At 35.0% G+C, this 14,145-nt stretch overlaps 2 protein-coding genes across 3 annotated transcripts; one reads left to right on the top strand and one right to left on the bottom strand.

The window, feature by feature from the left end:
* Nucleotides 1–6,304: 6,304 nt before the first annotated feature.
* On the top strand, nucleotides 6,305–12,103 carry LOC106769127 (TMV resistance protein N). Of its 2 annotated transcripts, XM_014654612.2 has the most exons (5): nucleotides 6,305–7,004; nucleotides 7,236–8,337; nucleotides 9,714–9,992; nucleotides 10,104–10,886; nucleotides 10,992–12,103. In XM_014654612.2, the coding sequence occupies exons 1-5, from the start codon at nucleotides 6,502–6,504 to the stop codon at nucleotides 12,030–12,032; spliced, it is 3,708 nt and encodes a 1,235-aa protein (XP_014510098.1). In that variant the 5' UTR covers nucleotides 6,305–6,501; the 3' UTR covers nucleotides 12,033–12,103. The 2 variants fall into 2 exon arrangements, with proteins under 2 accessions (XP_014510098.1, XP_022638866.1); XM_022783145.1 differs by having other exon boundaries at nucleotides 9,714–10,886.
* A 632-nt stretch (nucleotides 12,104–12,735) lies between these two features.
* Nucleotides 12,736–14,145, bottom strand: LOC106767722. Its single transcript, XM_014652664.2, has 2 exons — nucleotides 13,808–14,145; nucleotides 12,736–13,171 (listed from the first exon to the last, which is right to left on the bottom strand). Exons 1-2 carry the CDS (start codon nucleotides 14,068–14,070, stop codon nucleotides 12,952–12,954), a joined length of 483 nt encoding a protein of 160 aa, XP_014508150.1. The 5' UTR covers nucleotides 14,071–14,145; the 3' UTR covers nucleotides 12,736–12,951.

Genomic DNA, 14,145 nt, shown 5'->3' with positions numbered 1-14,145 from the left:
TAAGTTAAGTTTAATCTTGAAAGTTTTATTCTTTTGTAAACTCAATCTATTAGTTTGTTTTTCGTATTTTAGTATATTGGTTACTCTTAAGAAATTTATAATCATTTTAAATTAAAAGTACATAGTTCAATTAGTTTAGATAGTAAAAAATTGTAATAGATATTTGGATTTTTCATTTTACTATTTGTACGACGATTTAATATGCTTGTCAAAGAGGTAATCATATTTTTAACATTTTTGTAATCACAATATTATGTACTTTAGCTACAATTGAGCTCTTATAATGTTATAACGTGGTCCACATGCATTGCAAATAATGATAGTTTTACACTAGTATGAACAATTATTTTTTGTCATCGCATTTCACATGTACAATGTGTGTAAATAAAAACTTTTTTGGTTAAAAAATATGGTCAAAAGTCATATGAGAAATAAATTGTAAGATAGTGTAAAGCAAATTTTACATTAATTTCAAGACTTTCGTAACTATCCTTTATAACACTAATATCACCTTTTCATTAACCTTTGTTAGCATACATTAATTCAAAGTAAAATGATTATACTTCTATACAATCCCAACCTCATGCATCCAAACTATTACATATTTATTTTAATTTTAATATTTAATTAAGTCACACACATATTACAAAATAAATTTTTCCATCTTTCATAAACAACTAAAAACAAGCATTAAAAAATGTAAGCAATTTATACATTTTCATAAAAGTTCGTTAAGAATCGTCCTTAGTTTTTGTGATTATTGGTTAAAAACCAATTTATCCAACACATCCTATGAAACTTAAAGTCTATTACGTTCTTGATTACGTAACCTCTAAATCACATTATTCTATTGTTACAAGTTGAATTCAAATTTGTTTTCATTTTATTTTTTCATGGTTGCAATATGATTTCACATTTATTCATGTTTTTTTAAAGAACCTTCTTGTATATGTTTTGGGGTTATTTAATCAAAATAGGATTCATCTTATCATTTCAGAAAGAGAATATCTCACAGAAAGAACCATAAATGTGATTGGTTTAAAATAGATTTATTCGTGTTTCACGATTATTGTCACACTTTCTTACAATATAGCAAAGTGTCATGAGACGAGTTATGATTTAAGTTGTGAAACGACCAAAGTCACTATAAGAAAAATTTGATAATTACCTTCTAATAATTACTTATGAATTTGGATTTATAGTTAAACTAAGACATATATACAAATATTATGTACAAGTTAATACTCGTATGTTAATTTGACTAACATATGAATTTTTTCATATGTAATAGTAAAAGTTTCATGTCTGCTATTTATTAATATAATCTATATGTAAGTTTATCTTGTTAGGGGTATGAATTTTTTTGGCTTAATATCTATTTTGTTCCCTATATTTGTTACTTTTGTTCAAAGTGGTCCTCGAGTTTTTTCGATGTTCAAAGTGCTAATCTTTTTTGTAAAATTTGTTCAATTTGGTAATTTTTGTTGACGACGTCTAAATCACTAACAACATAGAATACACGTAAGGAAAACAGAATGAGCTGTCACACAATAGTGCTCATAGTGGCTAACTCACATCTCGGCACGTCATCACTATCTTCCCCAAATCAAAAACCCTAATTTCTGTAGGTTGTGGTTGATTCTGATTTTTGTAGGTTTTTGTGATTTAATGAAAAATGATTTGAGGGTTTCGCTCCTTGCAGATGGTTTTGCGTCATCAATAGAGGTTGAACGAGTTTAATGGTGGTGCGATTTGGGATTTTGCAGGTTTTCATGGAAGAGGCGCAATTTCGCAAATTAGGCTTTTGCGATTTGTTGACGATGGTGCACGAGACAGATGATGAAGGTTGTGCAACCTATTGCGATGAAGGATCTCTGTTTCGATTTAGGGGTTGAACGCGATTTGCGCGAGTTAGGGTTTGGTTCAAAAAGATTTCTGATTATTGTGTGAACTAGAGTTGATATTTGAAACAGATTTAGGAATTCCAGGTTTTCTGCAGGTTTAATGGTTATGTGATTTTTGGGGTTTCACTTTACAGGTTCTTGCGAAGTTGGAGTTCTCTAGTTCGTGATGGAGAAGATCAAGATGGTGAGATGTTGATGGTAGTTCTCATGGTGCGTAGCGATTTGGGAATGTCAAAGATAACAATTCTAGTAGTGCTGATCACACGCCTCACACCGCAACAATTTCAAGTTCTTGTTGAGCTCTTCAAATGCCACAATCTGAATGATGCTTCCACCTCTGCTCAAATTCACCATATTGGATCTGCTTCGGCAAACCAACCTCCTTTAGGTAATATCGGTCCTATTCTTACTTCCAAATACCCTAAAACCAATTGGATTCTTGATTCTGGAGTGACAAACCATATAAGTATTTCTCTACGAAACTTTTCATCCTATAAAAGAATCAAACCTATTCAAATTGCTTTACCTAATGGTACTATTGTTTATTCTAAGTATTTTGTCACAATTATTCTTAACAATAAGATCCACCTTTCAAATGTCCTTTATGTTCCACAATTTCTTTTAATCTTATCTCCATATCTTACTTAATTTCTTTTAATAACTATGAACCGACTTTTCCTTTCATGGTTGTACTATACATGACATTCAAATTAAAGAGAAGACTTCTATAGTTAAACTCATTGGTGGTTGTACATCTTAGATTCTTCTTTGAACATACTTACTTCTACTGCAAATTTTTCCAACAATATTGTAAACAATACTAGCCTATGACATTTCAGATTAGGACATCCTTCCGATATTAGATTGAATAGTTTGAAACTTAAATACCCATTCATTGCTCAGAATCCCACATACATATGTGATGCTTGCCATCGTGCTAAACAAAGAAAGTTACCTTTCCCTAATAGTACTTCTAAAACCATGCAAATCTTTGATTTTATTCACATTGATATATGGGATCTCTTTAATATTCTTTCCATGCGTGGTTTCAAATATTTTCTCACCATTGTGGATGATTTTTCTTGTTATACTTAGTTAATACCTATGACTGACAAATCTGTTGTTAGAAAAATTGATTTTAGAACAAACACACAAAGTTTTCTATTATTATCAAAACCATACGTACTGATAATGACATTGAATTTGCTATGCATAATTTTTTTCTCCCTTAAAGGTATTAACCATTAAACCACATGTAATGTTTCTGGCATTTTCCTTGGTTTCCAATAGCACACCAAAGGTTATCAGTTCCTTAACTTACAAAATCATAAGGTTGACATATCTCTCAATGTACTGTTTCATGAAAATTGCTTTCTATATACTTCTCATTCCCATAATAATTATGGTTCTAAATCTCTTTCTTTTCCTATTCCTCACAATTATAGTCATAATTATGATGATATCAATTTTCCTAGTAATAGTGTTTTTGTGCCTACTGCCACTGATATAGATGTTGCTAGTGAAATCATCACCAGTACAAATGCACCATAAGCATCCCAAATACTGTTGCCCCTCCCTTAACCAATGCCTCATATGATGATTTCTCTAATATAAATGAGCACATTGATACCATTAGGCGTTCCACTTGACCCAAACATCCTCCTACATATCTTACAAATTTCCAAACTAATAACATTACTAGATATCCTATTACTAATTTTCTTTCTTATGAAAGGTTATCCTCTGCTTTCAGGCACACCATCCTATCTATTTCATCCACCACTGAACCTCACACTTACAAGGAAACATCTAAAATACCTCAGTGGACTCTAGCTATGGAGGATGAACTCAACGCCTTAGCAAACAATAACACCTGAACCATCACTGACCTTCCTCTCGGAAAAACTGCTATTGTATGTTGCTGGATAAACAAAATCAAGCACGAGTTTGATGGATCTATTGACCGTTTTAAAGTCTGCCTCGAGTTAAGGGCTACACGCAACTTGAAGGATTAGACTACCTTGAGACTTTTGCCTTTGTTGCCAAATTAACTACTCTAAGTCTTCTTCTCGCCATTGCTGCCTCTAACCAATGGATTCTCAAACAACTTGATGTTAACAATGCCTTTCTTCATGGTGAATTATATGAAGAAGTCTATATGCAACTTCCTCTTGGCTTCACCCATCGCAATCTAAATCAAGTGTGAAAACTTCAAAGATCTTATATGGGCTCAAGTAGGTTGGACGACAATGGTATGACAAAATTTCCACTTTTCTTCGATATAATAACTATACACGTTCTAATGTTGATCATTCCATTTTTCCTGAAACATGATAATTGTCACACCACTACCATCTTAATCTACGTCAATGACATTATCTTTGCGGGACATAATGCCACTAACATACAACATGTCACCACTTCCCTTGACAATCTTTTCAACATCAAAAATTTGGGTGATCTCACCTACTTTCTTGGCTTGGAAGTTGCTCGGAACAGTTCTGGAATCCACCTTAGCCAACATAAGTACACCCTTGACCTCCTTACAGAAGCTAGAATGCTCCATTGCGCCCCCATGTCCATTCCTATGGCACATTCTTCTCAAATAACTAGTTAAGGCGATCTCCTCAATGATGAAGATGCCTTACCTTACCGAAGACTCATTGGTCGCCTAATATATCTCACCAATACTAGACTCGACATCACCTACTATATCAACAATCTCAGCCAATTTGTTTCCTCTCCGACCACCCTACATCAACAAGCTGCTCATCGCATTCTTAGATATCTCAAGGGAAGTCCTGGTAATGGTATTCGCCTCTAAAGCTACAACACCAATAAGCTCAAAGCCTATAGTGATTCTAACTGGGCCACTTGTCCTGAATCCAAAAAATCTATCATTGGTTATTCCATCTACTTCGACAATTTCATCATTTCTTGGAAATCCGAAAAAAAAAACAGACCGTTTGTAGAAGCTCTTCAGAAGCTGAATATCAAGTCTAGCCACTGTCACATGTGAACTACAATGACTAACTTACGTTCTTCATGAACTTCGTATTCTCACCCTTCAAGCTGGTATAGTTTATTGCCACAATCAGGTCTTCCATGAACACATTAAACACATAGAAATAAACTGCCACATTGTAAGGGACAAGCTCAACAATGACCTCCTAAAGCTTCTCTCCATTTCCACCACTGAACAAGCTACTAGCCTATTCATCAAACCTCCCGCTCTTGCTGTTTTTAAGTATCTTCATTCCAAGTTGGGAATCACTAATATCTACTCCTAGCTTGAGGGGGATGATAGTCTTTATATTTGGGCCTACACCTTATAGCTCGACCGACTCCTTTTTTCTTTTCTTTTTATTCTCCTTTTTCCCACACTCTGTAACACACAAAACACTCAACCTCTCTAGATGCTTCTATTTTCTTCCAACCCTATTCTCTATTTCTGCTCCACTGTGCTTAGGGTTCGTTCTCTAGATTTCTTCCTTTGTATGGTTTCTCGTTTCTTTCCTCTATGATTTACATTGTTAATCTTCAAACCATTCTTTGCCCTATGAATTTCATCTACTATTTTGTTAAGAATCGATTCTTCTTAACCATAATCGATTCTTCCCTCCTTAAACAACATTCTACTTCCAAAATCTATTAAACATGCAATGAATAGGGTTTTATTGTTTTTTTTCCACTCACATTCATCACCACTAAGGAGCAACACCAAAGACTACCAATTGATTATGGCGGAAGAAACAATGGTTTCTGGCTGAAGAAAGAGTAAATTCTTGACGATGGGAATCGGTTTTCTCTAGAAATAACTGACTATGTGCATGACAAATACTTTAAAAAATTAAAGAAAAATTCACTTTCTACTAATACAGAAAAAGTTAAAAAAATTTCACTTTCTACCCTAAAGATCATAGGATCATAACGGAAATTTTATGTGAATGACCTGTCTTTCCTTCACAATCTTCTCATTTGGGTGAAAGCTCTCGCGAGCTTCATCTGCAAATCCTCACTTCCATTTTCATTCAAATCAATGAAACTAAACGCATGATGCACTTGCTTTTCTTCCCTTACTAACAGTACATCACCGAAACCAAACACATAAGGAATGTGTAAAGAAATTCAAGACAAAAAAGTGGATAATTAAAAATCAAAAGATTAAAATTGTGAGAAAAAGGCACAAGACCATAAAATATAAGATGAAACATACAATGAATATTTGATTTTAGTAGTAATTCTTTATAATTGTAAACATCATTATAATTATATTTATAATTACTAATAATGTTTTAAGTAAAAGTTACTAATCATTTCAGACATGTTTGAAAAATGGTGACATCTAACATAAATGATTTTCTTTTTTTTAAAAAGCAATTTATTAAAATATTTGGTAATGAATAATGCCACAAAGTCAATAAGATGTTCACACTTAGTTCAAGGCAGCTTCGTGGATATTGCACGCTGCTTGGATCAATTATGTGATCTTCTCTTATTGTTTGACCCATTACAGCACCTACCGATTCCTTCACAATCTTCACAACAAGTTCCATTTTTTACTTCTGAAAGTAAAGGCTGTTACATAGGTACCATCATGACACAGCTACCATCATCATCATCTTCTTCTTCTTCCACCTATGAAGGGACCCATGATGTGTTCCTCAGTTTCAGAGGCGATGACACTCGAAGTGGCTTCACTGGCAACCTATACAAGTCTCTTTGTGACAGGGGAATTCACACCTTCATAGATGATGAAGGGCTTAGAAAAGGGGAAGAGATTAGACCTGCTCTTTTCAAGGCTATTGAGCAGTCTAGAATTGCCATTGTTGTTTTCTCTGAAAATTATGCTGACTCAACTTACTGTCTTGAAGAACTTATCGTGATCCTTGAGTGCATACTTAGAAAAGGTCGATTGGTTTGGCCAGTGTTTTACGGGGTTACTCCATCTTATGTGCGGTTTCAGAAGGGTTCTTATGGGAAAGCATTGGCCAAGCATGGAGAAAGATTCAAGAATGACCAGGAGAAGCTGCAAAAATGGAAGCTAGCTCTTCAAGTAGCTGCTGGCTTGTCCGGTTCGCATTTCAAGCTCAAACAAGGGTACTCAGCTGTCTTTGATTCTTACAAATGTTGATTCTGTTTTTTTTTTTCTTTCTTTCTTTTAGTTTTCTATATACTTCAATATAATCGGGAAACAAAAATTCAGGAAAAGAAGTTCATAGTCATAATACAATCCTTCACAAAGATATACTGAGATTTGAATTTGTGAATGAAACTGGGCAAGGATTTGATGCATTTGGGTAACTTTATATGTATTTTGTATTTGGGTAGGTATGAACATGAACTTATTCGGACAATTGTTGAAGAGGTTTCCAAAAAGATAAATCGTAGCCCTTTACACGTGGCTAATTATCCAATTGGATTGGAATCTAGAGTGCAAGACGTGAAGTTACTTTTGGATGTTGGATCTAATCGGGGAGTAAGCATGGTTGGGATTTTTGGAATCGGGGGAATAGGTAAGACTGCAATTGCATGTGCAGTGTACAATGCCATTGCTGATCAATTTGATGTTCAGTGTTTCCTTGGTGATATTAGACAAAAATCAATGAAGTATGACTTGGTACAACTTCAGGAGACAGTACTTTCTGAAATGGTTGGGGAGAAAAGTATCAAGTTGGGGAGTATTAATAGGGGAATGGCAGTTATGAAAAGCAAGCTTCAAAGAAAGAAAGTTCTTTTGATTCTTGATGATGTTGATAAATTGGAGCAATTAAAGGCACTTGCTGGTGATCCTTCCTGGTTTGGTGATGGCAGCAAAATCATTGTCACGACAAGGAACAGACGTTTTTTACGAGTACATGGTGTTGAAAGAACATACGAAGCCAAAGGGTTGGATGATAAAGAAGCTCTTGAGTTGTTTAGTTGGCATGCTTTTAAAAGGAATGAAGTCGGTCCAGGTTACTTGGATATCTCTAAGCGTGCAGTATTTCGTTGTAATGGCCTTCCATTGGCTTTAGAAATAATAGGTTCTAACTTGAATGGTATAACAATGTCTGAATGGGAAGCAGCATTAGATACCATTGAAAGAATTCCAGATGAAGATATTCAAGAAAAACTAAAAGTAAGCTATGATGGTTTGAAGGGAAATGAAAAGGAAGTTTTCCTTGACATGGCTTGTTTCTTTAGAGGCTACCATTTGAAAGATGTCATAAATTTATTGCTCCAAAGTCGTGGTTTCTCACCAGAGTATGTTATTCGCATGTTGGTGGATAAATCTCTCATAAAAATCGATCAATATGGTTTTGTGCAAATGCATAACTTGGTAGAGGACATGGGCAGAGAAATTGTCAGGCAAGAATCACCATCAGAGCCTGGAAAACGCAGTAGATTATGGCTTTATGAGGATATTGTTGATGTTTTAGAAAATGACAAGGTACGTGTACTGTTATGTTTTTCTGTTTGGTTTTTGAAAATATAGAATGCTGGAATGAGTGGAACTATAACATATAGACTGTAGTGTACGTATTTTATTGAGCAACATTGCAGGTTTTTATACAGCAAATAACTGACAGAAAGATGATAGCATAACAACTAGCAAACTAGTGCCTAAAAAATAGCAGATAAAACAACTTTATCCTCTCAGCCAACCCGACTTTTATTTTCCTAAAGAATAGCATAAAACATGATTTTCAGGTTGTTAATTTCCAATGTCATTCAATCAACATTCCTCCTAGACTTTGAAACTGAAAACTCCAAGTTTTTGCCTCAAGAATTCAAATTTGGATTTTGGAAGTGCCTTGGTTAGGATATCTGTTACTATATTTTCTGTTTTCTAGTAGATTAGCGTCACTTGTCCTCTTTGAACCTCTCTTAGAAGAAAAAGCTGTCTTAAAATGCTTTGTTTTGCCATGAAAAACTGGATTATTGGTAATTGAAATTGCAGCCTGATTGTCCACTGCTATCTTCTTGTTCCATATGAAAATCTGTCATGATTTTCATTGTCCAAAGAGTTCTATTTAGAGCAGCAGCAGCATCCGCTGTTGATTGGGATATAACTGAACACCATATGAATCAGTAACTAGAGGTGCTTCTCATGTCATCAACACATGTCCAATCATTATCCAAATAACCATGAAAAACTTAAACTTTCAACTTTATTGAATTCTTGAGGTAAAAGCAACATTGTAATCCTCTTTCACGGCTTCCTAAAGATCCAAAGTCTCTAGGTAGTTTTCCATTCTCATGGCCCATCGGTCCTAGCTTTCTCCATCAAGAATAGGAGAAGCAACTAGGGAAAAACTTATTTAAGCTTCCATTTTTCAGGTCTCATAATACGATAGCTCTTGATACCAATTTGTTGGTTATTTGAAAATATAGACTGCTGGAATGAGTGGAACTATAAGATATGGACTGCAGAATGCGTATTTTAATAAGCAACATTGCAGGTTTCTATACAGCAAATAACTGAAAGAAAGATGCTATGCTAGCATAACAACTAACAAACTAGTGCCTAAAAAATAGCAGATAAAGCAACTTTATCCCATCAGTCAACATGACTTTTATTTTCCTAAAGAATAACATAAAATCTGATCTGCAGTTTGTTAATTTCTAATAGTCATTCAATCACTTAGACAAAATTGTTTTGACAAGTATGCTATAGGGCCATGATTCTTAACTTATTTTTTGAAGGTGTATTCATAAAATTGGTTAATAATTGGAAAATTTGCTTTACGACTTGGAAACTTGTCTAAATTTGTACTTGATATTCTCGACAACTAATAACTTGCTTATATTCTTTTGACCGAAAAGGGAACTGATACAATTGAAGTAATCATGCTACACTTGCCAAAGAATAGGGAAGTTCTATGGAATGGAAGTGAGCTCAAGAAGATGACAAACTTAAAAATGCTAACTATTGAAAATGCCGACTTTTCTAGAGGCCCTGAATATCTCCCAAGTAGTTTGAGAGTACTAAAGTGGCGGGGATATCCTACACAGTCTCTGCCACCTGAATATGATCCAAGGAGACTTGTTATGTTAGACTTGTCTATGAGTCGCAATATATTGGGCAAACAACTCAACCTCATGGTATGCACAATTGATATCTTTCTTGAAATATTTTGTTTGTTTTATATATTTATATTCATAAACAGCATGTGGAAATTTCCAAAACTAATCGCTTTTAGTTTGGCTTACCAGAAGTTCGAGTCTTTGAGTGAAATGGTTTTAAGAGGTTGCAGATTCATAAAACAGGCACCTGACATGTCTGGAGCCAAAAATTTAAGAAAGCTGTGTCTTGATAACTGCAAGAATTTAGTACAAGTTCATAATTCCATCGGACTTCTTGACAAACTAACATGGTTCACTGCTATTGGATGCACCAGTCTAAGGACTCTTCCCCATAGCTTCAAGTTAACATCACTTGAATATCTGTCTCTCAGAAAATGTTCAAGCCTCCAGCGTTTGCCAAACATATCAGAAGAAATGAAACATATGAAAAATCTTGACCTTTGTGGAACTGCTATTGAGCAATTGCCATATTCGTTTAGGAAACTCACTGGGCTTAAATATTTAGTACTAGACAAGTGCAAGAGGCTTAATCAGATCCCAATAAATATTTTGATGTTACCAAAACTTGAGAGATTGACAGCTGTAAAATGTGGAAGATATGTAAATTTGATCCTTGGTAAAAGTGAAGAACAAGTAAGATTGGCTTCATCTGACTCTTTGATAGATTTTAGGTTAAACTACAATGGTTTGACGCCCACCAGCTTCCCCAATGTAGAGTTCTTAGTCCTAACTGGCTGTAGTTTCAAAGTCCTTCCTGAATGCATCAGCCAATGTCGCTTTCTAAAGAATCTAGTTTTGGACAACTGCAAGGAGCTTCAAGAAATCAGAGTGGTTCCTCCAAAGATAAAATATCTGTCGGCAATAAACTGTACATTATTGTCTCATGAGTCTCAAAACATGTTGTTGAATCAGGTAAGGTTTCTTACTCTCTTTATTAATCTCACAAGCGCAGTTGTAATATGCATGTTGTTAACTGTTAAAACTCATGATGTTTTTTCTACATATTGTGGCTAACAGAGATTACATGAGGGTGGGGGAACAGATTTTTCCCTTCCAGGAACAAGGTTACCAGAATGGTTTGATCATTGTACTAGGGGGCCATCCCTGTCTTTCTGGTTTCGTAACAAATTTCCAAGGATGACTCTAGCTGTTGTTGGAGTTTTAGACAAGCAAGGCAGTTTTCCCATGTCAAGATTCCACCTGCTCATCAATGGCATTCAAAAGCTGCATTGCCATTTCACTGTGCAATCAAAATTAATCACATATCATATATTCTTGTCCGATGTGCTGCTAAAGTCCTACAATGGTGGATTGGAAAGTGTGTATGGGGAGGATGGGTGGAACCATGTTGAGGTTTCATACGTGGGACCAAGAGTCTTTCCACATTCATGCAGAACCAAGAAAGGAACCATTAAATGGATGGGGGTTCATGTTCACAAGCAAAAAACAAACATGCAAGATATTCGGTTCATAAATCCTTGGTTTCCGAAAAGAGCACATAGTGAAGTTTCCAAGGCTGATCTGCAAGAAAGTTTTCAGTCATTGCCCAAAAGAATCCGTGTATCACATCGCAAGGAAATTTGTGAGGCACCACAGACGAAGCAGCATGAAGCTAACAGCAGTTATCATGGTGTATCACAGAGGCTATGGTTGGCAATTTGTAGCATTGCAGCTCCTCTAAATGTTAAAGTACTGATGTGGAATATTTGTCAGGATGATTTGCCAACTTTTGAATATCTTTTCAGGAGAAAGCTTGTACTTAGTCCGCTCTGCCCCATCTGTGGAACGGAGCCTGAAACTGTCGAACATGTGTTCCTGTTTTGTCCATGGACACGACCCCTTTGGTTTGGAAGTGATTTCCAGTGGTGCATTGATGTTAAAGAAGTTCAAAGCTTTCAACTTTGGCTTTGGCATAAACTGATGGAGATTCAAAGGGTATATCCAGAAAATGCCAACCGAATATCGGCTCAGGTAGGAAGCATTTGTTGGTCTATCTGGAAAGGAAGGAATGAATTTGTTCTTGAAGGCAAACCTGTCAATCCTTTGATTTTAAGGTAGGGCCTCTGTGTAAATGATGAGAATAATTTTCACATTTTAAAGGAGATCTGCATGTATTATGTTTCTACCTCCCTGTCCTTTTTCCATTTCTTTTCCGTCATCTCTTCGCACACATGCCACGAAGAATCATGATCATAACAAGGGACTGCCCTCTTTCCATTCATGCTCACATTTCACCACTCTTGCGCAAACGTACACTCTGGCCAACTTTCCCTCGCTCTGCATAGTGGCTATACTAGTTTCATTTTCTTTTCACTCTCTCACTAGTATAGGCAGTCCTTGTTTTAAGGTATCAAGAAAGATTTCTGAAAAAGGTGAACTATATTCTCATGTTTGATGTGTTAGAGAAATATTCCCAAGAGGAAAAGAGAAAAAAGATAATATAGACATGTATAAAATTGACCTAACAAACAAAGCAAGATTTTGACATATACTTCTCCATGTGTTTGATGTAGATAACTATAAGAAACCTAGTCATTGGCAAATAACTAAATGTAGGAGGATTTTGTCATTACTCAAATTAACATCTTCATATTATCGATCTTTGAACAAAATTTTGCTAAGCATATTTTGAGATATAAGAAAATCCATAGTTGATATCAACAGCTTCCATTTGCTTACCTACGTAATTACATTAAAGGATAAGTGACATACCAACAATGAATTTAACCAATACAAAAGCCAGAAAGACACTTGATTATTCTTTATGCTTTAAACTTAGCTTTGACCTTTCTTTTTTTGATTAAAAAAAGTAACGGAGCATACAAGAAGAACAGTTTCCAACGTTCTGAAGTGGTCAGTAGGGCTACAAGCATGACTATGTACTATGCAGATATTAAACTTAGAAACACGTTCATTGAATCATATCAAAGTGGAAATAGGATACTATTTCACTATTTAGAAACACTAAAAACTGAGATCATGAGGGGCCCGAGTACGTTTCAGAATCTGAACTTGAATCTGAACTTGTATTTGAGGTCTCATAGCTATCCTCTTCATCCAAACCTTTTGTCAGTGTGGGCGAACAATATTCTAAATTATCTGCAAGATTCACATCGCGATCACACAACTTCCTTTTCCCTGAATTTTTGCAATGGTTCTCCCTCCCTTTGTTTGATATTTCAGCATTCAGAGACCACCTATCACCGTATTATAGATTATGTACAATGAGAAAGAAAACGCTGATCTTACAACCTAGTAGTATTGATGTACTTAAATGTTCTACTTATTCTTTTTTATACTATTGCATTTATTGTATGAATTACTCCACCTTCTCTGTGTACACATTAACTTGTTTTATTTGTGTATCAAGGTGCATCATCAAAGTTCAAGCGTTTAGTTTTCATTTTGGGCACTCAGGGTCGCAAACAAATGCGGAAGGAGTGAAAGGGATCGAAATAAAAAAAAAAAAACTTTTGATTGTAGATAACTTCAATGATAAAGTTGGTTCGAGTTCAAGTCAAACCAGATTGAATCTCTCTTAAAAAAAAACTAATATAATTTATTATAATTAAAATGAATATACATTGAATTTAGATTAGATTTGAAAAAGTATTCCTTTATATTCTAGATCCCTTGTATCCATGTGCGTGTTAAAAGCTCACCTTGCATTACCCCCATTAAAACAGAGTGTTAAATTCTTAATTCTTGTATCATAATTTTAGTTAATTTTAATAGTATGTAAGAGAGTTTTTGATGTTTACGTTAAACAAGATAGAATCCAAGTCTATTGAAATTAAAATTTAAAAAATAGAAGAGTAAAGAAGAAAAGGTACCTAGTGTGTTGGTGAGACTGAAGTTTGTTGATGGAGGAGAGGTAGGAGTGTGGGTTCAGAGGGGTGCGGCTAAAACAGCACTCGGATTGTGATGCTATCCGAGTGCGCTTAACGAAACGAAGCAACTTCTCGTCGTTTTCAAGGATACATGAACATTCTCTATTACTCAAATCGTACAAATCAAGCTCCGGCCACAAGAAGGCACTGATTAATTTGTGACCTGTTCTAGGAAGGAATTCAGCAATGATAGCACCTCCACACATGATTAATTAAGAAAAATTATGCTGCAACCAATTGGTCAGAAATATTATTGCATTATATGAAGATGTGAATTCGAT

The sequence above is a fragment of the Vigna radiata genome, chromosome 7 (genome assembly GCF_000741045.1).
Source record: "Vigna radiata var. radiata cultivar VC1973A chromosome 7, Vradiata_ver6, whole genome shotgun sequence".
In the NCBI taxonomy this organism is placed as follows: domain Eukaryota; kingdom Viridiplantae; phylum Streptophyta; class Magnoliopsida; order Fabales; family Fabaceae; genus Vigna; species Vigna radiata.
This window is presented reverse-complemented; position numbering and strand designations above follow the sequence as displayed.

Excerpts from the sequence above, each read along its gene's own strand:
- LOC106769127 (XM_022783145.1), top strand. The coding sequence starts at position 6,502 with ATGACACAGCTACCATCATCATCATCTTCTTCTTCTTCCACCTATGAA. Across the intron at positions 8,338-9,713 it reads ATGTTTTAGAAAATGACAAG|GGAACTGATACAATTGAAGT; the intron begins GTACGTGTACTG and ends TTGACCGAAAAG. Across the intron at positions 10,887-10,991 it reads AAAACATGTTGTTGAATCAG|AGATTACATGAGGGTGGGGG; the intron begins GTAAGGTTTCTT and ends TGTGGCTAACAG.
- LOC106767722 (XM_014652664.2), bottom strand. The coding sequence starts at position 14,070 with ATGTGTGGAGGTGCTATCATTGCTGAATTCCTTCCTAGAACAGGTCAC. Across the intron at positions 13,172-13,807 it reads CAGTCTCACCAACACACTAG|GTGGTCTCTGAATGCTGAAA; the intron begins GTACCTTTTCTT and ends ATACGGTGATAG.